This window comes from Columba livia, chromosome Z (assembly GCF_036013475.1).
Source record: "Columba livia isolate bColLiv1 breed racing homer chromosome Z, bColLiv1.pat.W.v2, whole genome shotgun sequence".
NCBI lineage: Eukaryota > Metazoa > Chordata > Aves > Columbiformes > Columbidae > Columba > Columba livia.
In genome coordinates this window covers 17004114-17030286 of record NC_088642.1, presented here as the reverse complement: position 1 = coordinate 17030286, position 26173 = coordinate 17004114, and the positions used below count along the sequence as shown (strand labels likewise).

The window sequence follows — 26173 nt, the reverse complement described above, 5'->3', positions numbered from 1 at the left end:
CCTCACTGCTACTGCTAGGAATGATTCATACTAGGTTTCCCTTGGTTTCCCTTGATATTTCATTTGTCATCTTCTCTCTTCCCACAGCTAATTACTTTTATAGGTCAAAATTTTGAAGCAAGGGTCTGTAAAACATGTGCATGTGTGAATTAAAATAACTTTTGAAAAATACTTTTAGTCTGGAGAGATCAGATTATTAGGTAAATCCTTTTACTATATTTCACTGCAGCCTCTTCCTGGGATGCACTTCGTCCCAGGTAGTACATTATCTTCCAAGAGGACAACCAACCTTTTGTTAAAGCAACAGCTGTGAGCATAATGTTGTTTTTGTCATGTTTTACAACACCATAACATGTCTCGGTAAAACTTGTGTCTTCTTCCATTTTTATGTGGGGATTGACATCTCATATCTTATTGATATCTCCTGGTTATGCTCGTTATAGTTTAATATGCCTCTGGTGGGTACAACATCGCTTATGCAGGAAAATATAATGAACGCATTGGAAGTGGTCCTAGAAGTATTAAAGAGCTAGGATGTGTGTTCCACCTGGGCTACCCCAATGCCACTGGCATTGCCTAGGAGCAGTTATCCCTGACATTTATATATTTAGGAAAAATTGGAGAGTTAATGGAAGTATTTACTGAACCTAAGACGAGGTAGGTGCCCACCAAGGTAGTAGGGGGTGCTGGAGCTTGGGCTGCCCCGTTGGGTTAGAAGCAGCAATGTGTGCTGTTCGTGTGCTACCACGGCAGGACTGAGCCCAAACCAGTAGGATCTGTCAAGCTCACAGCGCTGTTTCTTCGCAAGCCTATTAGCATGGACGTGCTGGAATCAACGCTTTCGGGGCAATTTCGGAATGGCTGCCGTGTTCCCTTCCCGTTGAGTCAGCAACGCCGCCGCGTTAGAAGCGTTCGCGGAGCAGGAGGAGGCAGCCGTGCGGGACCCGGGGACCCGCTGCCTTTCCCACGGCCAGGGCAGCGGGCCGGGCAGCCGCGCCCCCCGCGCCCCCCGCGCCCCCCGCGCCCCCCGCGCCCCCCGCGCCCCCCGCGCCCCCCGCGCTCCCCGCGCCCCCCGCGCTCCTCCCCTGGGCGCGGCGCGCGGCGGCGCTCCCTGCCGGCTCCCCCGCCGGACCGCAGGGCGCCACCCGGGGCGGGCGCGGGGCGCGGCGGCGGGCGCGCGCGGCGTTGCCGTGGAGACGGCGCCGCAGGGGGCGGGGGCGGGAGGAGCGGCCCGGCCAGCGGCGCGGCGAGGAGGCGCACGGAGGCGGCGGGTGCCGGGCCCGCCCCGTCCGCTCCCCCCGCCGCTGTGCCCTATTATGGAAGAGCTTCCGGCGGCGTGGACTGCCGTGACATCATCCCCCGCACCCCGGTGACGTCAGCGCCGGGAGCGGTGCGTGACGTCGGTGCGTAGGGGAGCGCGGTGACGTGCGCTATTTAAAGGGCCCGGGCGGAGGATGGAGGCAGAGCGAGCAGGTGCCGCCGCCAGGAGGAGCGGGCTGGCTGCGCGCGGGGCGCTGTAGGGCGCGGCGCATCCTCCCCTTCCCCCGGGAGGAGCGGGACGTGCCCACCGCGCGGTGCTGGGCGGGCGGTGGCGGAGGTGTGAGGCGGAGCCGGGGATGTGAGCGGGGAGAGGCAGCGGCTCGGGGGCGTCGGAGCAGCCGGGCACGCCTGGCGCGGCGCTCGCTCGCTCGCTCCCTCCCTCCATCCGTCCCACCGGCGGGGCTGAGCCTACGGCCCCGCCGCAGAGGAGCGCGGGCTCGGCGGCTGCAGCCCCTCCCGCCGCCCGCTGGCAGTGACCGACCCGCCGCGCCCCAGCACGATGCCCGCCCGCTCGCTGCAGAAGAAGGCGTGACGGCGAGGAGCGGACCCGCCGCCGCGGGAAGGAGGAGCGGCGCCACGTACCTCCGCAGCCGCGGGTGGGCGGCCGGGCGGAGCGGGGGAGCGCGGCGCCCTGCCGCTAGCCGCCTCACTCCGGGAGCCCGATGCCAGCGCCGGTGCTGCGGCTCGCTCTGCCTCCTCGCGAAAATGCGTCGGTGCCCGTCGCACTGCCGGCGGGAGTGCTAGCGGGAGAGGCGGCGTGGAGCCCTGCGCGCACCGCCTGCCCCATCCCGCTCCGCGTCTGAGGCGCACGGAGCCCTCGGCGACCGCTCACGTCCCAGCCAGCAGCGCCACAGCCGCCGCCAGCCCCTCGCGGAGAAGGCGAGCGCTTCCCCGTCCGCCCGCAGGAGGGGACCCGTCTGCCCCCGGAGTCGCCGCCGCCCGCCCGGGGGCCGGAGCCGCTGCTTGCGGGCGCCTGGCGGGGCCGGCAGCCATGGGAGCCCGGCCCGCGGGGGGCGCTCCCTAGGGCGCGGGCGGCCCCGTTCGGCCCGGCAGCTGCGAGCCGGCGGCGCGGCCCCCCGGGCCTGCGCGGCGAGCCCAGCGCAGCGGCCCGCCGCCACGGGGCTGCGGAGCTGCCGGCGCGGCGAGGAGCGCCCCGGGGACGCGGCCCGCGCGGCACCGCCGGTGCCCAGCGCCGCCGGCCGCCATGGGGTAAGGATCTCGGGGGCAGCCGGGCTGGTGCCGGGGCGGGGGGCGGAGGCGGCTGCCCGCGCCAGCTGTTGCTGTTCAGGCGGGCGCTGCCGAATGCGCACGGAGGCGAGTGGCTTTATCGGCGGGGCGCAGGAGGAGCAGGAATCCTGCTGCCATCGATGCTGTACATCAGCCCGGTGAAAGAAAAGCAGCGCGTTCCGTGAGGGGCGCACCACGGTCTGCAGAGGTTTGCCTCCGCTGTAGCCACATCGGATCGCTGGAGGAGCCGCCTTGGCTTCCAGATCCCCACCGTGAGGACCTTCTCCGGGTCGTTAGGGGATGGTCAGTCCTGAGAACGGCTGCTTTAAGCTCAGTGTGGCAAGGTGAAACTTCAGAGGAGCGAAGGCTCTTTTTAACCCTTCTGGAGTCTTCAGAGGATATAAAACAAAGTGTGAATTTCCCGATAAAGTGAAGAAGGCTCTAAGGAAATCTGCCTTATAGCAGGTCCCCTAGTAAACTGGGACATCCGCTTGAGGTTTTAAGGAAATGTGAAGGAATAAAATCTTTAAAATGAATCTGATTACATCTAAATTTGTAGATTAAAAAGTGACACAGATACCTGTGAAAACTTTCCACAGTTGTATCCTTAGTATTTTGTGTAGTGAGATGAAAAAAAATAAACCGTACAGCTGGGATTGCCTGATAGCCTCTGAATGGAATGGAAACTCACCCATGTTCAAAAGCAGCAGAAGCCTGGTGTGATTTGACTAACTGCAAGGTGGAGGCAGACTTTTTGTGCATTGGCAACGTGCTAGTTTCCTAATACTTTATGACATAGTTTAGAGTATAAAAGTTACAAATCAAGTCCTTTGTATTATGGTCATTCAGGAATTCAAATGTGAAATTGGTAGATTAATATGGAAGTTTAAAGTGTCTATTTCCTCAAGCTATTAAGAACACATGGAATTTTCTGGTTTGTTAACTTAATTGCATGTGGGGCCATAACAACTGCAGCATTGGCTCTGTCCTAGTCACTGGGCTTCACTGTACAAGACATAGGAAGGAATGACTTCTTAGGCTAGCTTTTATTTTCCTCTTGTCTTCCCATCCATTTAAAAAAAAAAGGCATCCCAAACAGAACAAATGCAAGCCTGCAGCTATCAAGAAAGTGATCATGTGTTTCAAAAACCTGCTAAAAGGCTAAGTAATATTACAGTGTTTTAGGGATGTATTCTTAAAGCTGTTAAGCAGATATGGAATTATGTAGCTTTTAAAATTCAAATAATGGAAAACCTTATGTATTTAAAATGGATATTGTGTTTGTAGATACGTCACTTAGGTGTATCATATTACACATACAGAGAACTGTTGAAAAGCATGTGTTCTTTTTCTAGAACAGTTATGGAAACAAAAACCTGACTTAAACAAAAAAGACTCCCCCATTTCATCAGCTTTTGTACAGCTGGTGTTTTAGTGTCATAGCTTCTTAGCTAACGGTACAAATCCGTATCTGTAGAGGGAGTTGAAATAATCCTAAATACTGAAGTTGTTGGTGCCGTGACTTGAGTAGTATCTTGCTACATTGAGGTCAAGAAGACAAAACTTGTTGGCTGAGATTTTGAGTACTCTATAGACAGTACACATTGAAGTATTGTGAAATAGAGTTCCTTTGCAGACTATCTTCTAACAAGATGGCCCAACCTAGAAATGTAGGTATGTATTACTGGCAAGCTCCCTGATCTCTAAATGCGAGCACATCCAAGCCAGGGCCAGCACCAGCTCTGTGGATCTGCAGTTGCGTATCAGACATTTGCTAGTGTTTAGAGCAGAAGTCTTGATTCAGTAGCTATTTTGTGTCGGCGTCTAAATGCAGCTGCCCGTGGATTTTGGCAGTATTTCTAGACCAAGGTGTACAGGGGTCTTAAGACTGCAGTTGTGATGGTAGTCTTCTGATACTCTACTAAGGTATTGAAATTGAGTGCTCTAGAAGCAAGCTTCAAAATGGTTGATACTCCGTTTACCTGGCCACTTGAGGGTCTGTGTACTGTATTCAGTATTTAATGAGTATTCTACGCTGCATAAGCTTGTACAGTGAGCTTCTAGTACTTGGCTGACGGAGAATTTACCTATTCCAATGGACAGAACACAGAAAACATGAGGTGGTGAGAGGAACTGGCTTGCCAAACCAGCAGTGGCTTTCTTAGCCTCATTTGTTGTAGTGAAGAATTCGTTCTTCGGCTAGTGTAGTTTCGTCTGCTTGGTGCATTGAATGCTATCAGGCAAGTCAGGTAATTATGCACTGTGTATCTGATGGATACCAAGCTGTGGGTGACTGGTCTCTGGACAAGTCCTACCGTTAAGTACATGGTTTTGATAAACTTGAAGCTAGAGAATGGTCTGCAGAGTGCAGTAGTTCAGGAGACACTCTTCTTAGTGTTGTATCCCCTATGTCTGTGGGTGTCTCTCATGTCACAGGAGAAGGTAAATGAATCAAGCGCTGGGAATTGTGCAGGCCAGGCATTTAGGATGTCCACTCTTGCTTCCCTAGCACCTGCCAGTCTGCCTCTCCTCGCCTAGTTCCTCATCCCTATTGCATATAAGAAGTTCTTGTCAATAGTCACCATTGAGTGATATAACCATTTAATTGTGCAGGCCCTTGTGTTGGGTTGATCACACAGAATATAGCGTTCTCTAATAGGAAAACCTGGATTTTTGTGTAAATAAGATGACCTCAGTATGTTCTGTCCTAGTACATGTCTCTTGTATTCTCAGTATTGATAAATACAGAATTTGCCATTATTTCCCAATCAGTCTTCTTTGAGCAGAGGTTGATGACATTAAAAATCCTCAAGAAACAGATCTGAAGTAAACATACTCAGGTTGTATATTGGTAGTCTAGATTATTGTATACATTGACCAGGTAAGTTCCATGTTAAAGCTGCAAACCATCACCATATTTTGTTGCTCATTGGTACTGCATTTATTTTTAGCTGGAGTAGGGGAGTTAGAGGTTTGTATTTGTGGACGATGATGCAGTCATTGCTTAGGATGAAATGAATACACTTCATGCTAGACAGAGAAAGGAAGGTGCACAGCCATGAATTCTGGTAGAGGTGAGAAGTTGGTGTCCTGTTAAACTTTATTTCTTGGATTAATTTCTGATTTATTAATGAGTAGTCTCTACATAACTCCTTTATGGCCTTCTGTGCTGTGGACGACTATCCAGATTTATCTTACTAGCTTTTCCCTTCGTTCTTCCTGAATGATAAGGAATTACAAGGTAAAAGCTTCTGTAAGATGTGCTTGTCTCTGTCATGTCACATTAATCAAGGTATCTTTATAAAGACTTCAGCTTCGCTTCACTTTTGTTGGATTATGTTTAGTATGTTATCTTCATAAAAGTGGTTATGTGTCAGTTCAAGATGGCAGAATTAGAATACTAGGGTTCTTAAGTTGGTTGGAGAATATTGTGGAAGATGAATATTTTAGGATGTACTTATTAGTGTTGCAATTGCCTAGAAATAAGTTTGTTTGTTTGTTTGGGTTTTGTTTGTTTGTTTTTGTCAGTTGGGAAAAATGTCTGTTGCTGTTGATCCACTGCTAATTCTTATGCTTTTTGAAGGATGGAGAGTTAGTCAAATTCATTTATTTAAAGGAGGATCTCATCTCACTCAGAATGCGGGGTCCCATTTTGTAGAGACAAATTGACAAATTGTACAAATCATGCTAATTCTAAACTGTAGGATGTAATCATTTTCACAAAGCCCATTTAGAGGTTTAAAATCTAAAAATATGTGAAAATCTAGCCTGTTTGAAAATATGGGAGAGACCAGTCTAGCTGTGGAGATTGATTTTGGTTTGCTGCCTGTTGACTTTCTTTTTTAGGTATTTCCAAACCACAGTCTTGTCCTTAAATGTTTCAGTTTCCTCTCTCTATCTGGGTAACAAGACATGAACACTATAAAGCTGCTGGGAGCCAGAAGCATTGATGACAGTTGAATTTGACCTTACTCAGGTTCTTTAACCTGTCTTTTTCCCTCTCATGAGGCTTAATGATAGCTCTCCCAAAACTTCATCTCAGCGAGAGTTCCATCAGCTGTGCTTCTTTGACACAGAAATATTGTAGTTAATAGAGCAGAAGGTACAGCTTCCTGGCAGTAGTTCAGTGTTACTGCAGTTCCTAGCCATCGTGCTATCTCAATTAGATGGTTATTGTGTGAAAGCAATGGCAGCAAAGTAGCTTATGCTGTCTTCTGTAGCAGTGTGAAGAATGTAACAGAAACAGATCAACATTGTTTACTATAGATAACACCCACAAAACTTGATTATCTGGAAAAAAACAGTAAGGTATAAACACCTAGACAGATGGACATATGTAAATCAGCCTGAAAGGGGTAGTGAACTACTTTATCAAATGGCAGTGTTTGGAGACCTCTGCAATGCTTAAATTATCTTTTGTCACAGTCATTTTATGACCATGAAATAAGCGTGAGAAATCCGAAGCAGCTCCTCTGGCCTGGCAACATATAAATGAGTGTCCTGAACACCCTGGGGGATGATTTCCATGCTGGCCCAGTGAAGGTATTTGTAATGCCTTAATGTTGGGATTGATCTGTTTCAGTATTTCCATGCATTGTAAAGATTATGTAGACTGGGTCTTTGGGTGAAATCCTAGTTCTGCTGAAAGTAAAGATTTCAGTCCTTCACATTCATTATGTTGAGATTATTTTTACTCTCAGTGTCTCGAGGCAAACATGGGATGAATGCTTTGTGTATGTGTTCTTGTGATTTCTATCTTCCAAATGGTGCTTACTCTAGTACAGTTCTCGTTGTCTTTGTAGGATTCATAACCAGACGTTGAGCCAATGCTTGAGGAAATATGCAGTCTTGAAGCCATAGAGATTGCAATGTCGTTAAATACTGTATAGTCAGGGGAGGCAATGACACCTAACTGGCTTTAGAGTGTTTCTGCCTGCTTAGTTCATAAAAGTAATAAGTACACAGAATTCAGAAATCACTTTTATGGGAATTTTGTTGGAAAACATTTATTCTTTATGATTGTCTCTTAAGACTGTTATTTGATTTAAAGCTCTTAGCTGATCACTCTTTAAATTACAGCTTTCCAAATCTATGTCTATGTGTTAGTGTACTACAAAGCATTATCTTGTGAGGTAACAGTAATTTACCTGTAGTTTCTTATTAGTATAGGTGCCTGGGACATCATCTTAGCTGAGCCTATGGTTTTCCAGTGTACTCCAGATCAGTGACCATCTAAACAATGCAAACGATACAGATTCGAAACTTAGTTCTTCTATGCTTTAAGATATCTTTAATTTTGAACCTGAGGCCTAAACTAATTACTTACCAAGAGCTGATGTCTCTTCTAGTCCAGAAGTTCAAAAGGTACTTAGCAAGGGAGTGAGTGTGGTATAAAAATAGCCAGTGAGGCTGAGACCAGATCTGGAAAGGAACTCATGTAAGTATATATGCGCACAAAAATTAAACATGCTTGTGTTTTAACAATGTACTCTTTGTATTTGAGACAGTCCTGCACTCAAGAAAAGTCTCGGGCTTCCCCATGTGTGTGGTTATAGTCTTAGTAGCAAGAAAGTGCAACAATGAACAAAGGGACGAGTATTCTGTGTTATTTAAAGTAAACACAAAAGTCAGAGTACTCAATCCCCCCCCCCCCCTTTTTTTTTTTGAAGATACCATGTTAGTTTGAAATGGTATTTAAAAGCCCTAATTAGGTGAAAGCCTTCTGTAATAAAAATTTGCAAGAGCATGCTTTCTAGTTCAGGGGTTCAAGCTGTTCTACTTGTGAGGCTTTTTAGATGTGTTCAGTCTTAAAGGTAAGGTCCAGTGGGTGTGCAAGCATTGCACTATGAAAAATCCACTTTTAGATCTAATTTTGATAATAAGTTTCTTTTCCCCATTCTGTTGCAAGTATTTTAGTTTTTATTTTCTCCAAGGCTGAGCCTTGTAAGATCCACCAAAATTAGCATCGTGTTCAGGACAGGGAGTTTAGAGGGGAGAGAAGGATAGAGAGGGCTGTGATTTTATTCCTCTTGGGCCTTACAGCATGGAGTGTTGTGGCCTGTTGTACTTACACAGCCCCCTGGTAGTGGTATGAATGTCATCTGCTCCTTCTGCAAAGTAATGGAACTGTGTTTGAATACTGTATTGATTTTCTGGAACTGCATCACAAATACGCTTCTGGCAACATGCTGCATTCTGACATGCTTCTCTGGTGGCAAGTAGTGCTGGATGCAGTCATCATGAAAAAAATCAGTCTCGGGAGACAGTGTTTAAACATGCAATCGGTGTTGCTGGATTGCCAGATACAAAGATAAATTGACATTTCCAGTATCTAGTCTGGTTTGTTTGTTTGCTTTTTAGCCACAGATATCAAGTTAGCTAACTTAAGCAGTCCACATCACTTGTTTTGACTAATGGCTTTTACCTGAATAAAGAGGGAGGAACTTGAAATACATAGTTCCTTTCAGGTTTTTCTTCTTCCTCCATGTACATATAAATGATCTACAGGCACTGTTTTGTCCATCTTTGTAGCCATATTCTTTGTCAACATCTTGATCATTACATTTTTACTGAGCTTGCCACCAAAAAAATGGGAACAACCGAAGACGGGGGCTGCTTTTTTCTGTTGCCTGCTGCAACACAGCAGTGCAGTGAGCTACATCAGTACTGTAACCCAGCTGACCACATAGCCATACGAATATAGGAACTGGCACAAGGGAAGTGTTATTACAGGTGGAATAGCTATACCTTTTGCTACGGCAGTTTATTTTGGTGGGAAGTGTTCAAAAAGATGAAAACTCTGAGATACACCTGTGCAAGTTTGCTCCTCAGTTTTGAAGCTCAAGTTTGGAAAGGTTTGAAGTCTGTGCAGGCTGAGTCTCAGCTTGTTGAGAAATGGCATTTTCCCCTCCTTTCAATAGTGTCTTTCATAGGAAAAAAAGTACTAGGTAACATTGCTGGGGCTCAGAATTCAGGTTTTTAAAATGCTTTTAAGTGACTTACTCTGTAAATAGTATATTATAGTCTTGAATCCTTAGGTCATCTTGGAGCTATTCTTGTAACAGGACATAAAATGAGATCTTCCTTGAGTTTTTAAAGCTGAAGAATGAGCTTTAAGTGGTCAACACTTTATAGTGAAGTGTTGGTAAAATAAATTATCATTGACATGTCTTCTTAAAGTTCTTGCTTCTTGTGCCTGTTCGTTTCCATCAGTCTGTTAGCCCTGGCTTGTCTGTACAAAAATGTACTGTACAAGAATGTCTGTACAAGAATGTACTGTGTGATATTGGAGGAACCACTTTTTTCTTCAACACAGGAATTACTGTGGAGTGTGCAGTCATGTCAGGGCTTCTTAGGTTATGAAGTGTTTTCTATGCCAGCAAAAATAAGTGTATGGAACAATTTATGCTATGTAGGTCTGTTATTGCATGCAGTAACTGAGCTCTAAGCACCTATTTGGCCAGTTGACTTTGAAACTGCAGCACCTGTGCTTTTGCACTAGCTGTATTTTTCAGTGTCTTGTATGTGACTGAAAGAGTGAACCTGCAGTTAGATGGGCACAATTTCTCTTGGATTAAATTACTTTCAGCTTCTGGGTACTGATTTTCAAGTGCTTTTTCAACATCCAAGTATATGTCCCTCCCGTGTCAATATTTGTTCTTTTACAAAACACAGAACATTTCCTGTGTCTGCTTTAGCGAGCCTACTACCCAGGCATCCAGAGCTCTCTGCAGCTAGCTATCAGTAGGAAACAGGTTCCTCCCAGGAAATTATTGGCAGTGCTTGGGAATAGGTGGTGTCTTGCTGATCGGAGTCCTAGGTAGGCTTGGTTCTTCAGAAGCACTGCACAGCTCTGATAGCAGCATGTCTGGCTACACACAATGGTAAAACTCCCAGGATCTTTGGGAGGTTTTTCAGAAGAAGACACAGGTGCTGAAGCATGGTTAAGTAATGATCCATTTTGATGGGATTTCTATGAACCATGAGCACTGAACTCTAGATTCCATAAATTACCTCAGATATGAATGCAAATCCTGCGCATGTCTCATAGCAGTTCTTAATGGGCCACTCAAGAGCTGAGATATTTTTTACTGATAATTATGGATTGAGTGACCTAAAATGTGAGATACATTGTTTTAAAAAAATCCTCCCTTTTTGTCCACATTAATTATGAATTTTTAAAATCAAATTGGAACAAAAGCTAGAATCGTTCTGCTGCTGGGATGCATTGAAGGGCATTATGGGGGTGTTTCTTAAAACATCTATGACTTTCATCATTAGCAGTATTTGAGAATTAATATTATTCTGGAGCAAAGTTCTTAGACAAAGTGAAATAATCTGCTGTTTGCCCAGTTGTTCTTACAAAGAACAATTTTACTTAGCATGAAAATATATTTAGGGAGTCCTTTTCTTCTGCTCCTTAGTAACATCCATAATTCTTAGATATAAAGAATACGGCTGTTCGTGAGTGTTCAAAGATGGGCATGATAATCTTTAAATCACTTACACTAACTTTACAGAGAGGAGCCAAGTTCTTCTAAAGGTTACCTTCTGTTCCACCTTCTTGCTTGTCTTGATGTCTTGGTGCTTCTGCGGCTGGCTGTTGCTTTTGTGAAACTTAAGTCCGTGCTGATTCAGAGGACTTTGTTGCCACTTAGAGGAGCAATATGTAGGATGATGCATATGTTCCTGGAATGTTTTGGAAAAGAGTAGTTTGACACCCTGGCGGGAGTATTCTGTCAAGGAAGAATATTAACTGTCAACACCATGTTCAAGTTCAAAGTGCTTTTACAAAATCCAACCATCCAAACAGTTCTGCAACTTGAAAAATGCTATTCCTGTAGTGAGAACTTGAAACAGAGATTTTATTTGATGTCCTGTATGACTCTGGACAAATCCTAATGAGTCTATTTAGACCCTAAAAGTTGCTGGCTTGATGATCCTGCAACTGGCATGTGATTATACTTTTCTGAAGTCCCTCAGGAAGAATATGGCAGGAATTTACCCAGTTATTAAGATACAGACTTTTGTCTTCACCCTGTAGAAGATTCCTGCTAGACTCCTGCTAGATTCTTCGTTGTAGAGGAGAAAGATTGTGAGAGATAGAATGATGGTTTCAGACTGTGGGTAAGTTAACTGATTTTTGGAAAACCAGTTCATTGCATGTTGCCTATATGAAAACCAGTTTTGCAGCAAAGTATGTGGCTGTGTGCTGGTATTAAGAACTTGATGATAATGCACAGCTTGTGATTAGCATTGATCATGAATTTCATCTTCCACATTTGAAAAATGCAGCTAGTATTCTTCTATGGAAAGCTTGTATTGAACAAGAAATAGCCCTCTCCAGAATGGCACAATAGCGGTTAACCTTTGTTGAAACTTGACAGTCATGGTGGCCTGTGTATGCCACCTGACACCTTAATGAAGGCTGTTAGGAGAAAAGAAAAAAGGAAAAAGGCAAGGATTCTTGTTTATAAATTAATATACTTGCATTTCAGAGTTTTAGGAAATTAGTAGTTGTGACCAAACTTCACACAGAGCTGAGTAAGTAATGATTAAAACTGATACTTTAACTGGCAGATATGAAATTTCACTCAAAATCATCTTGTCTTATGCTGTTTATCTTCCTAAGAACTGTTCCCCTTTATTTGCTTGCAAACACTGATATTTTTTTGCGATGAAGTATAGTATTAGTACTTCCTACTCATGGTATTCTATTTACTAGGTTAAGCAGTTTCGTATTGTAGTATGCATTCTGTTTCTAAACACGAAACCTGTTAGAGAGTGGGAAATGGCAGTTTCAGCTACATGGACTTGTATTTGATGCTTCAGTTAAGCCTTTTTTGGAGGGAAACGTGAGCACTCGAGTGCTCCATTTTGGGAAGACTGTACCACGTTTAGCATATATGTCACTGTTTATATCAGGGCAACACTGAAGTGTGGCAGATGCTCTCTATTAACCTCCACCCCCCACTAAGGAAAGGGAATAGAAGGAAAAGGGAGAGAGACTTACAAGTTGAAAGCTAAAAAGCTTTACTAATAATACTAATAATTAGAGAAAATAATGCCGAATATACAAAACCAACACAATTTCCCTGCTTGCAGGGTGCCAAGGCTGCAGGGCAGACACCCAGAAGTCCTGGACTGGACTCTGCAGTAGACAGGAACTGGATTCAGGGATGCATAGATTGGAACGAGGATCAGGATTGCAGGCAGGGTCCTCTTCAGATGCTGGCCATGGGCGAAGAGAGCGAGATCCTCATGAACTCCTGGCTTTATACTGTGTATCACATGGATGGCATGGAATACCTTGTTGGTCAGTTTGGGTCACCTGTTCTGTCCACCCTTCCTGCAAGTATGCCCCTCTCACTTATGCCACAGAAAAAAATGTATCAGAGACCTTGACTGCTGTAGCAATAAAAGATGAACCTGAGCCTTTCTGCATACCATTCCTACCGTTAGCTAAGTACAACTGTCATAATTGGCCATTATCAGCTCCAGAAAGAGCAGTGTCCGAAAAATCTGCAGCCAACTTCCGAAAAATGCAGTTACTGAAAAGAACTGAGCTGAAAAGAAAATTCACTAAAAGAGAATTGGTCTTGTTTTAACCCAAACCAGGACAATGAGTAAAATGTTTTTAAATACAGCTTGCTTTAAAACTGACTTTGCAATGCAAGCATTCCATAAGTAACTGATAAACTTGCCTGTTTCTGGCCACTGTTTAGTTAATGGATGCAGAAACACTAGGGCTTGGCTTCTTACATTTAATATCCATTCTGATATTTGTGCAAAAGAATGGATGAGGGAGGTTTGTCCAGTTCTTGGTTCATACGTAGGTTGTGAATGCATTGAATCAGTTCATTCACGTACTACATCAGGAAAATTGTTCCTGTTCACAAAAAAAAACAAAGGGTCATACTGAAATAACTAACTGGGTCTTAACAAACACTGGCTCCAGGTCTTTGATTAGATGCTTCCTAGCTGTAGTAGCATGCATTTATTGCTTGAATATTTTTGTCAAAGTGTGAAATACAGGCCTTTGACATAAGCAATTCCATGGGAAATATGTAAGAAAATTCAAGTTTTCTCTGTCACGCAGGCGTTTGAGCCAACAGTTCTACACGAAGTGTATGGTGTGCATTTTGTTGCTCAGCTTGTTAAAATGCTGAGCAGTTTCCTGACATCTGATTTTTTTTCCTGCAGTTACACTTCCAACAAGTAAAGTAGCTTCCATCTGGGTAAAGCCCTAATACCTGCCTGCTGGCTTGAGGTTAGAACTGCAGTCATTGTAGGTGCTTTTCTGAAGTGTAAGCTACATTTTGAAATATGCTTTGCAAACTGGTTGATCATCTAGTTCCAGTACGACGAACACATAATACTTTGTCATTACCAGCCTTCACCAGTGCAATCAAAACCAAGTGCATGAACCGTCAGTGAAGAAACGTTTCTTTGCCTTACTTTAATAGCAATACCCAAGACCAGTACTGATGCAGCCATAGTGTTTCCAGCATGGTCATCTTCCCTGTGAGCTGCTGCCTTGTCAGTGAGACAGCCTAGTCCGGGTGTGGCCGCTCCTCTCCATCTGGGGGGGCCCATCCCCATGGCACAGCCTTGGCACAGTCCCTTGGCTGACTTTTACCATGCAGACCTGTGTACCTGTTCCCACATTGCCCTCTCTAGTGGATTGTGCAGGGCACCCTTTGCTCCATGCATGTTGTGTGGCCATACTGCTGTGTTTAAAATGGATTGTGCTTGTTGTGAATCTCACTGTTATAGTGGGAAGTTCCTGACAGTAGTATGTCTTTGGGGGAAACAGGATTTGGAGCTGTTGTAGGAATGCCTTCAGTGGTCTGATGATCTATTCTGGCAGCCGGTCAGGAGTGGTGTTTGGGGGGCCTGCCTTAGGAGGAGTCTCAGAATGTGTTTGTTCTGTGTGTGATATGAACAATCAGGGAGATTGAGATCTGTCATTTCCAGTTACAGCTCAATACGAATGCAACCACTGCTTCCAAAATTCAGTAGTGTTTACTGGGCTGTAAGTTATCAGAAGGGAGGGACTTGCTGGCATGGTTGTGGTGTGCTCAGAGTGAATTAAAGAGGCTTTATAGTTCCTGCAGTGCTCAGTGGGATGATTCAAATTGATTTGTTACTTATGAATATAAAATTAATTTGTTTACCTTTTGAGGAGTCTAATTTAGTTCCGTGATACAAATGAAATAATCCTATTCTTATCTTGTGATGTGGACCAGTGATTCTTTTTGAAACTTAGCATGCAGCTGCAGCACTCTGGATGGGATTGTAAATGGTTTGAAGATCAGCTGATGGTGATAGTGATGAAATGCGTTTTTATTCAGCCTGGTTCATTCTGATCACTCTGTAAGTTGTGATACTTCTAGTGGTGCTGGTGGAAGCACGACTTTGGCTGTAAGGTGTCTGCAGTCAATGTGCACGTTGTGCTAATGATTTATTTTACGGTTTCTGTTTCTGAGGGTTAAGTGTAAAAGCTCTCAAAACTGTTAACTGACAACTTCTTAGTGTTAAATAAGGAATTTGTGGGTTTTAACTAGAAATAAAAGGAATGACAAGTGCTAGGTCCAGTAAAATAAAATGTTTTCACATGTGGAAGACGTGGAAATTAGTAACTTGGAGATGCAGAAAAAGGTGAGGTGGGCTTGGCTGATGGGGTGAGAAGTGGAAAGGAGATGTGATCATTTCCATATGAAGACCTACAAGGAAGCAAAATGGAAATTTAAAGCCAATAAGTAGAGTAATGTAAGAAGACTCATAAGAAGCATTACAGGAAGGTGTCACTAAAGGTTGTGATACTAAGTGAGGAAACCTTATTTTGTTACAGAAATATGTTCAAGACAAATTCCAAGTGTCTCATAATAAACAAGGAAGATATGTATTCCTTGGTTTTTCTGTTGTGAACAAGATGCTGAGACATCTAGTCTTTAGAACAGCAAAATTATGACTTGTATTATTTGAGTGTTTGTTGTCTCTCAAAGTTGACTGGAAGAACAGCAGTTAAACTTGACATCTAAAAATACTAATTTTTAATTACTGTGACTGTTTACCGTATTATTGCTGATTATGTCAGTGGAAACATATGATGAATTGATTCCATAATTTTGTCTTCCTTCTGTTCCTTTTTAGGTTCCAAAATTCTCTGTCACTATTGTCAAATGCCCCAGCATTTATCTGTTGCCTCATACCTGTGAAATACAGCCATCAGAGCAGAAATTCCTGTCATAGACAGTGATGAGACTTGATGGAGCGCACAAAATCACACTGAATGTCAAATTAGAAAATACTGTGTGTGTTGAACTCTGCCATTTTTTATGAAACTAATGCAGGATTGGCACTCTGTTTTCAGTGCTCTGCATGTCCTTGTGCCAGCTCTCTGTTCTTGCTTCCTTCTTGCTGTGCCAGCTGTTCACACTGGTACACTTGTCAGTGCTGCTGAAGGATTTCGTTACAGCAACTAAATTCATCTGACCAAACTTCAGAACACAGTTGATTGCTGGACAGTCTTGTGCTTTCATGTTGGGACAGAGCAAGGAGCTTCAGTAAGTTGTCTGAATGTGCTGCTCTGGGTGATGCTTCTACCACTGCTTAGGACCCTTATATCCCATGGAACAGTATGATTGACATCAAAGAGTCTTTGTGCGCTTGAAGGGGGCTGTTTTTCCCCATCTATGTCTCAGCAGAAGCACCTAAGTGGCCCCATCCAATTTGGCTTAATTCTCACCTTGTTCAGTCAGCATCAATCAGTCTAATTAGTTATTTGTGAGTGGTATTAACAGCTCTTCTCACAAACTGAAAATTGTTTTGCAAATGAAACTACTGAACTTTAGATCTTAAAGAGTCCATTAACTAATTTGAGGGTGTCTGTGAAATGTGACAAGGAAAATGTGCTGAATGGGAGTAGGCTTGCATTCTGGACATTGCAGTGGATTCAAAATCATGTCCCATCTGGAGCCTTCCTCCTCATCCTCTTCCTCCATGCCTCTGGAAAGGAGAGTGCTGCTGGGCCTGCTTGTAGAGCAGAGCACAGAGCCCTGGCTCACCAGCAGCATCTCTGGACCCCAAATCAACTTTGTGCTCTCATCCTCTCTGCTTCTGTATTTGGAGAGCTGTGCTTGTTCTGCTGGTATAGGGATTTTCTTTCCTCCCTATTTTTTTTTTTTTTTTTTTAACCTCTCCTTAAAATCATAGGTCTTGTAATGGTTCTGAAGACTATAGATACTGTCCCTGATGACCATGTCTAGAAAATGTCTGTTTAAACTCATGAAAACTGGTGGTGCAGAGGGCAGGAAACTGTAAGTTTCTCGTATGACTGTGTGTTGAAGTGCTGGGCTAAGTGACAGTAGAAGTTCAAGCCGAACAGTTAGGCTTCTTTATGTTCTCGCTTAAAATATTCACGTGAGTTCTGTAAGAGTAATCTGACTGACACATAGCTCTACTGATGGAAGGTTTTAGATGGAGATTGCAAAGGAAAGATTATACAGAGATTACTAAGGAGCTAAGGGAAATAAAAAGAAAACCTGGCTATCAATTGCTTTTGGACTTCTCTAAACTTTTTTCTCTAAGAAGTATGAATTACATTACAGGGTGTTTCAAAACTATGGACCCAATTTCAAAGGGATGGTGATTTCAGATTGATTCCATCTTTTTGAAACACCCTGTATTTCTTCATTTACTACATGTGTAATCATTATTCCTCCCATTTCTATTTGTGTTGCACATGTGGCAAAGTTTATTTTCCATGCTGTAGAATGGAGGGAAATTAGTATTTTTAGATTACTGCCTGCCTGTTTCTTACTCCAGCTGCAGCTTAGCTTAGTTTACTGTGTGCAAGGGCTGTTGCAGGCGTGCTAACATCTAGACTGCTTTCAGAAATGTCTGGCTAGCCTGTCATTCCAATGTTTTTTGTTTGTTAGGCTGGTTTTTTGCTTGCTTCTGGTTAATACTTTCAGTGACTTCATGTGGGAAATAGCTATACACCTAAAACTTAATTGTCCAGTCATAAAGATAGAACTCTTCTCTTGACTTCCTTGACAATAATTTTTGGACAGAGCAAAATCTAGGAATAAAATACAACTTTGGATCAATTTTTACTATCATGATTACTTAGTATTTTCACTATAGGTAAATATATATTCTAAGATTAAACCTGTCACAGTTTAGTTGCGCCTAAGTCATTAAAACCTGATGATTAGTACTCTCAAATCTTTTAATTTAAAAAGAAAATTTAAGGTAAATGTTAATTCAAAGATACCTTTGTCTGCTTACTTGCATGACTTAGAGGAATAATCACTTAGGTACCTAGAAAAATTCTGAAGATGCCTGTATCCCTGGAATAACTTAATAAACTGAAGGGAAAAGAGTGACAAAGCTGAATACTTGTCCTTGGTAACATGCATTTTTTAATTTAATCTGACTCCTGAAGGTCTCGCATGATTCATGGTATGAAAATGAGCTTTTGAAGGTTGGGTGAGAGGGCAAAGAGGGAAAACCTTAGAGAGATGGACCTTCATCTGGCTGTTGGAAGAACTTTAATAGTGATGAATTCTTGGTGTGAATGTTTCCTGTAAAACTTTGCCTGGTTGCCTACGTGCAGAACTTGAGCAGCAGGTGGCAACTGGGGGCACGGGAGACCAGGCATGTCCTAAAAAACACAGAATTATAAAAGTGAAAGCAAATCCACTGATCCACTGTTTATCTATTTTTTTTCCTTTTTTTTTTTTTTTTTTAAGCAGGTTAACATTACACTGTACATATCCTCTAGATACCTTTTTTACTCTTTAGTGCAAGCAGCTCCATGTTACTGACATTATATAAAAATTTTAAGGTGGGATTTTTTTTTTCCTGGCTCTAGAATACAAGCCTTAATTTAAAGTAGTATCTATTTTATTCTGAATGTAGGAGTTTGCATCTTAACCAGCAAATGTAGTGCAGTGTGTTCTGCTTTGATCAGGACTTTGAGGACATGTTGACTCTGCTTGCTAGAGCTCAGCAGGAATGCTGTCACTGTCGTGGGAGCCCCAGAAAACAGCAGTGCTAGACTGCAAGTTGTTCTGTGCAGTTAGGAGGCAGACTTCTAGGAGAGGTTCAGGATGATGAGAACAAGCAACTGGTGAGATAATACCTAGAAAGCAGGATGAAATGCCTGAGCTACAGGTGTAATTGTGACTCACATCTAAATAAGCCTAATTTTACTGCAGAATCCTGTGCACTGTGTCATGTTCTTTCTCTGAAGAATGTGCGTACGTTTTCATGTTTCAGTTTTTACTTTCTCCAGTGTGTGAGAAAGCAAAACGTGAGTTTTTGCTGTTGATCTGGACATTGAGCGTGTCTATTAAGACCCATCTGATTTCACTGTATCATGAATGAGTATGATGCTTTACTTGTTGGAAGGAAAATGAATGGACACTGTAATCCAGACATTCACTGTATTCTGAGAAACAGTTATGCAACTAGGGAATTCACTGAAGTCTTCTCTACTGATATCTCAAATTTACTCTTGAAATTAAGGAAAGAACTAATTTAAAACATCTGTCATGCCGTTAACACTGACCTACCAAAATAATTTATTCCATCAGCCTCATGAATTTGAATTAATGTGTTGAAGGCATCCCCACCTGGTGTTAGGCATGTGAAGATGGACTGAGACAAAACACAGTTCTTGGCTTCTGAGTGATTTTTCATTTTTTGTGCCTCGTAATGTTGTGAGGGCCAATGAAGGTTGCTAGGGGGGTGTTCCTGATGGCAAAATCTGTTTGCTTGCTGTCCTTGAAGTATGCTAACTGAATTAGTGACCAGCTTTATTATTAACACACTTTGTAATATCTTTGAGGTGGATATATGTGAGTTTGTATGTAAAAACACTGATCAGAGCATGTCAAAATGCATGTGATGTTAAGTCCATGAAGGCAAGCAGGACGAAGAAGAGTACAGGAGACAAATACTTAGGGTCCAGATGTTTAAGGGACCCTTGTTCTTGATGTTTTGTAGGGTTCCACAGTTAGTGAGATGCCTGAACAGAAATGCCAGTGAAATAGATTGGAAACATGTATTTTTTAAGAGGAGAGGTGCCAAGGAAGAGTTGGTGAGGTCAAATAAATGACTTGCATGGAGGCACGAAGATAGGTCTGAGAGACGGGTCAAAGCTAGGTCACTTGGGTCCTGGTCAAAGACTCGCTCCATTCTCCTGTGCCTGGGCCCACCAGCACTGGCAGTGTCCTGTCCTGCCACCACCACTGTCCTGACAATAAACTCATTATGCCTGGCTCTTCTAGTCCTCTATGGAGAGCAGGAACCTGGGCACTGATTTGTCCTGTGCTTTGCGACTCTGCCAGATTCCATGCTGTTGATGTTATTAAATTTGTGAAATGGTAACTTCAGTGCTGTGCTACAGTTAATTTTAAATCTGTGCTGTGGAAAAAGCTCTTTGCTATTCTAAAATTTACCAATAACTGCTATCCTTCACTGGTCTCTTCTGAATGGGAAGCTCAGACAGAAGAGGAATGAGTTTAAATGAACTTTCACAGTTATGGTTTGTTTTGATTTTTTGTTTTGTTTAATAGCAAGAGCCTTATTTCCCAAGGTATGGTAATCCTAGCTCTTGCAATTTTATATGATGACTATATATTTTAAGTGCTGTCTGCATTTATCTTACAGTGCCTGCTTGTAGGATAGCCCTCTGCGTTTCTTCTTTTCATTACTCTTCTGGAAGGTCTTATGTGTGGGCTTCCTGAGCATTTAGTTGAGACTGGCATATATAGAGTGGTTTATTCTTTCCTAAATGGACTGTTTTATAGGATTACGTGCACATAAAAATGCCATCAACATCAGTGGATATGCCAAAATATTACCAGAAGCAATTGATTTCAGAAATGTTTTCCATCCTACATTTTGAAGTTACCTGCTTTCCTGACTTGCCTCCTGTATTGTACAGGGAATTTTATTCATCGATACAAATGATCATAATACACAGTTTTTCTACTAATGAAAGTCCTTAATCACTGACTTTATTAGAGTTGTCTCTACACATAGGTGTCAAATTTAGACTGGCTTGTACAAAATATGGTATTTGCTGCTAGCTGTATACATACATGTTTTCTTATACTCCATAGCCCATAGTAAAAAAAAAATGTTGAGTTGTTTTGGTTTGGTTTGGTGTTTTGTGGGTGTTGGTGGTGGTGGTTTTGTTTTTTTTTTAAAGCTTAGGGGTTTAAGGTATGCTGATATTGTGTAACTGTTTCCCCTCCTGCCTGAATAACTCTTATATTTCGACTAGTCTTTGTGTGGACATTGACATTTCAAAGATAATAGATATGTAAGAATTTTATGGAAATATAGAGCCAGGTAGAAAAGAGTGACTGTTTGGAGGGCAAGAGCTCAGTTCTTAATAGCCACAAAGGAATCTCTTGGATGAGATGTTCTGCCCAAAAAATGCAGGAAGGTTTCAAGTGGAAGTTTGTTTTTGTTAGACACTGGAAGTCCAACTGTGAGTTAGAATTTTGATTTAGACCAATTTTTATTAATTTTGCTATTTGTAAAAATACTTTAAAAAAAGAAAAAAGCCAAAACAAAACAAAAAAGTAAAGAAGAACAAGAGGGGTTGCCATCATCACCAATAACTCCTTATTGAATGAACAGAGTGTGGGACTGTGTGATAGGCTTTCTCTTTAGGATGATACAAAATTATGCAGGTGTAAAATTGGATTAAGTTTTCTGCCACATTTCCACTGGAATGGGCACCCTTGGTATTTCTGTTATGTTTAATTGTCTGCCTTCACTACAAGTAATACCAGTGCTCTGGAGTCTTTTCCTGTAGGCTGTTTTCCAGGGATTTTTGTATGAACCCATCACAGAATCCTTTCCAGTAGTAAACAGCTTTTACAGCTTGGACAGCATCTTTGAGCATGTTGTGATTTTACATTCATTGGACTAAAGCTACTAAGTCAACTTGAATTCTAAAACGACCTATGACTCAGTCAGTTTAACACATGTCACCGTTATGCAGTGTAGTTTAGGAGGGAAGTCCAGCAATGCTTTTGTTTATTTATATTCTCTTTAATGTTAGAAGCTGTTTCGTCAATTCAGTGCTGGGGTTTGCCTTTGTCTTCTAAAGTTGTCTGTCATCTAAGGAACTTTAAGAATCTAATGTTTGAGTAATTCTAAAGTGTTTTCAAACTCTGATCTGTGCTTTCATAGGATTGCAATAACTTAAAACCACGATCTGTAGTTTTACCATCTTTGAAGCTTCTTTGAAGCACATGTAAGACTAGAGATGTTGAGCAAAGAACATGGAAGAAGAATCATAGGTGCTGTACTGTGGGCAAAGGTGGAAGGGAAGGAGTAGATTTTATGGGATGCGATTTGAACCTTTCCTTCTGAAAAACAGGTGATATTTGGCATCAAAATGTCTCTTGTAGATTTATAAAAATAAAAGCACAGGCTACAGTTTACCCTTGGAAAATAAAAGAGTTGGAGATGGCCAAGCTGATCAAGTGAGCAGGCCTGGCAGCTTCTTGTGGCATATCAGCAAGACCTTGTCTCCTGATCCCCTGTGACAAAACACTAATTTCAAAGAAATGCAGATGTGAGCAGATCACTAAATGATTTTCTTCTGACTTCCTGTTATCTTATTTCCATTAAGTACTGTGCGATATCTGATTTCAAGCTCAAACACTTTATTGTTCAAAAAGCCAGATCCCTGAAAATCTAAGGTACAGTACATACTGATGTTTCTGGCATAGGTAAATGTGTTTTTTACTTAACCTTACAGGCTTGATGAAAGGTACTAGATTTCTTCTCATTTCAAATCCTGAAAAATTGCTGGTATTATTTGTGGTGGTATGCTAACGCAGAAGTGGCAAAAGATCTAATACTAAACGCTGATCATTAAATGGGAACTAAACGGTTTAGAAAAAAGCTTGAAGGCACTGCTCTGTGCAGTATTACGTAGCTATAGAATGTATTCAATAAAGTAAGCTGTTGAACTTCATAGGTATATAGGCTCATATATGTATTAACTTCTAAGGAAATACAGAAGACTTACCAGGCTTTTTAGGAACATCTTCCTAAGCTTTTGCTGACTTTGAATAAACCTGACTCAAGCCCAAAATATAACAGCAAAAGCATGTCTGAGAATGAAAGTGTAAAACTAGATAAACCACCAGTGGTATGGGAAAGATTTTGATCTGGTTGCTTCATTGTAACTTCCACTTTTTATAATATCTCAAAACTTGTTTTGAGACATTAAAGTTGTTATTATATGTTTGTAATATAAAAAGAAAAATCGTAAGATGTTGTTTCACAAGTATGTGATGTCTTATTGAAGTACTTTATAATTATAATTTTTATTTCCAGATGGCAGTTGTCAGTCACTTTCTGTCCAGAAAAAGATTTTATTTCAGAACAGTTTCTATACAACAAGAAGCCAATGTTATGCAATACTGTCCCATACAGTGTTTATTTGACTTCAGTGCATTTTTAGGAATAAGGAAAAAAAAAAAATCTCTGTTTTTCTGTTGCTTCAAATTGTGTTTGCAGAGCTTGTTGACTCATACTCCTGAGAAACCATTGGCTGTGTTTGGATACCATAGGTGACAAATTAGTTTTGACTAAAGCTGCACTTTTAATCACTCTCCTCATTTCTTTCCAGGAATCTCTCCTCAAGCTGCTTAGAGCAACCAAAGATTGCTACAGCTTTAAAAACAAGCAGGGAAAGTATTTTTTTTGAGACTGTAGCAGGGCATCAGGAGAAAGCTGTAGTCTTGGTGTGCTGTCATTTTGAAAAAAAGCAAAAAGGTCTTTGTTCTATCCTAAATCTGAGGATAATCAGCAAATACCTGAAAGATCATGCAGGAGATTCATATTGTCTGATACAGCGAGAAGTTACCTTGGGTGACAGATCTCTATAAGTGGCTCGGAACCCACCATCTGCAAAGTTACCACCTGCAAAAACATGCATGTGATGCCTGCTGAGAGAGTTTGCAGTTCTTCGGAGTTTTTAAGACCTACATCAGGGAAATATAAATTGCTGAAATGGTTGAGATAAATGTTCATTCTTATGGACTTTTCATTACTTGATAGATACTTTGCAGTTATCAAAGCTGAGCTGAATAGGAGGGCTGCATGACACTGAACCTCCTTATTTATCCTCTTTTGTCCTGCTAGTTGGGGAAAATAGCTCTACTTAGAGATTTAAAACTCCTAGTGTATTTGAATGCTTTGGGGATCCAAGAGGCTTTTGTATAAAGTTTTAGGTCTGTTTTTTGTGTTTGTGGCAGTGAGGGAATGTCATACTCAACCAAACCATTTTGATTAAGGAAATGCAATTAATTTAGTGTATTTCCAATGATGATGAAAACAAATACACACAGATAACACACCTCATCTTCCCTGTGGACATCTCTCCAACTCCATCCTGGTCTCTCATCCTCTCACCGCAGGTGACACTCAGAAGATAACGGTCAGAGCTTGTGGTGGCTTTCTGCTCCTGCTTGGGCAGCTCTTTGCTCCAGCCCTTGCTCAGGTGTCATGTCCTGTGTCTCTTTTATTCCTCCACTCCACTCCTGGTCTGTCCTTGTGTCTGCCCAGGGCAGTCCCTGGCCTCGTCTCACACAGTGCAGCACCCTCTCAACCAAAACCCTGCCAATTTAGACCAGTATGCTGGGGGAAGGGAGAGGGTGTATAAATTTTTTTTTTAATCATCATTAACATACCATAAAGGGAGGCAAGTAGGATGCCAGCTAATGTCATAGAAGTTCATACCTTCTTTTCAGTAGCCTTATTGTTTTCACAGTAACTAAGGCAACAGAATTGCAGCCTTGAGAAGTTGAAAATAACTTTGGAGTCATGGTAAACAACAATGTGGGGAAAGAAATAAGAGGAAGGAGGTCTTCAGGACTAGTATTGGCATGATCTGGAAGTACCAGACCTGTTAAAGAATAGATACTTTTTTTTGTTTGTTTGTTTGTTGGTTTTTTTGTGTGTGTGTGTTTTTTTGTTGTTTTTTTTTGTTTGTTTGGTGTTTTTGTTTGTTTGTTTGTTTTTGTTTTTTGTTTTTTTTTTTAAAAGCAGCAACATTAATTATGGATTAGCAAGGAAAGTTCTTTCTAACCTTCTGTACTAACTTAAGCTTCTTTTGTGAAAGCTTCAATTAATCTAACACATGGGAAAATGAAATCTTAGGTTCTTATAATTCAGTAGTTTGCATTTTTTTTGAGAAAGATGTGTTAAGATGTCAAAATGGAAAGAGCGGTGGAAAACACTGTTTATTCAACTCTTAGGACACAGGCTTTTCTCCTAAGCCCAGCCTAGGACTGATCACTTATAAATTAATGGATTTCTATATCAATGATGAAAAAATCTTGTGTGACCTGCATAAGTGGTGTCTTTTGTGCTTCTTCAGTCCTCACATTGCCACTCAAGTCTCAGAGGATATAGCACTTATTTCTTTTGAGTCTATGCTTGACCATTTTAATGTTGCAGTCTAAGCCAGTTAAGAACAGCAGCATATTAGCCTGAATGTTTATGCCATGCCTGAGCAGACATTTCTAATAGTCAAACTGTGTTACTATGGTATTCTTGTTAGTTTCTTTTCTTTTTGTTCAGCATCAGGATATTTCTGGAAAAATGAGTGACTTCTCTGTGTAATTACTGATGAGTTCTTGTCTTAGTTCCTATTAGTGTCTTTAATGAATACCAAATACTTTCTGGTAATGAAAGAATGACAAGAGAAAGCTGAAAGGAAAAGGGAGGCAAGAGTAAGGAACTGATAGGGTTTTTTTACAGGATTATTTTTTCTTACTTAAGACTGTTCTCTTTTTCCTATCTCAGCTCTATATCGGCAGAGGTAGATTTTTAAATTTTAATGTATATAAATATAGACTATAACATATAATATTTTTATTTATATTCATTGTCTGGGTACTTAGGAAAAAAAGAAACCATTATCCTATTTAACTAATAGTAATATTTCTATAGATAATATTACTGCAATTGAATTAATTGAAACTTCCAGACTGGGAGGATATGTGGATAATAGTAGAAAAAGGTTTGAGTAAAGATTGATTAGCTGAAGTTACAAATCTCGTATGTTTTATATGTTACCTTTTGTTTCTGAATGTTTTGGCAAATCTGAAATTTAAGTAGCTCTATTGTAGGTTGCAACAGAAAAGTATGGGTGACCTAATTGTAATAGCAGCTTTGAAATACTTCAGCAGCACATCAGTGACTGATTCTGTAACACATTTAGTCCTGTGGATATAAGGTGCATAACTTCAATTTGTTTGAAGAAATCATAGTTGTAAATGTTCAACGTCTAGTGTCAAAATGCTGGTCTAATTCTAAAGACATCTGAAGTTTGGCATCTCTGTCAGAAAAGAATCCTAATTACCCCAGTAATCTGGCAAAATTATGATCTGTCCAACTAGTTTATTGAAGGAAGCTATGCTTTTTCCACAGGGTATAGAGAGCTTGTCATTCAGCAAAGCTTTAGTTTCAGTTAAAACATGGAAAGAAAAGACTAACTGTAGTTTTATCAGAAGTGACTAGAAAAGCTTCCTTTATGCTGTTGCGATACCAAGCGTTAAGGCCCTGTGAAGCGCTC

The 26173-nt window shown here is 41.7% G+C and overlaps 1 protein-coding gene across 1 annotated transcript in view; it reads left to right on the top strand.

Moving 5' to 3' along the window:
• The first annotated feature begins 1444 nt into the window (after window positions 1–1444).
• The window catches only part of HOMER1 (homer scaffold protein 1), a 90173-nt gene continuing 65444 nt past the window's right edge, over window positions 1445–26173 (top strand). The window contains exon 1 of the mRNA XM_065047397.1: window positions 1445–2529. Coding sequence (XP_064903469.1) covers window positions 2525–2529 — 5 coding nt within the window. The 5' untranslated portion in view covers window positions 1445–2524. The remainder of the gene's footprint in view (window positions 2530–26173) is intronic.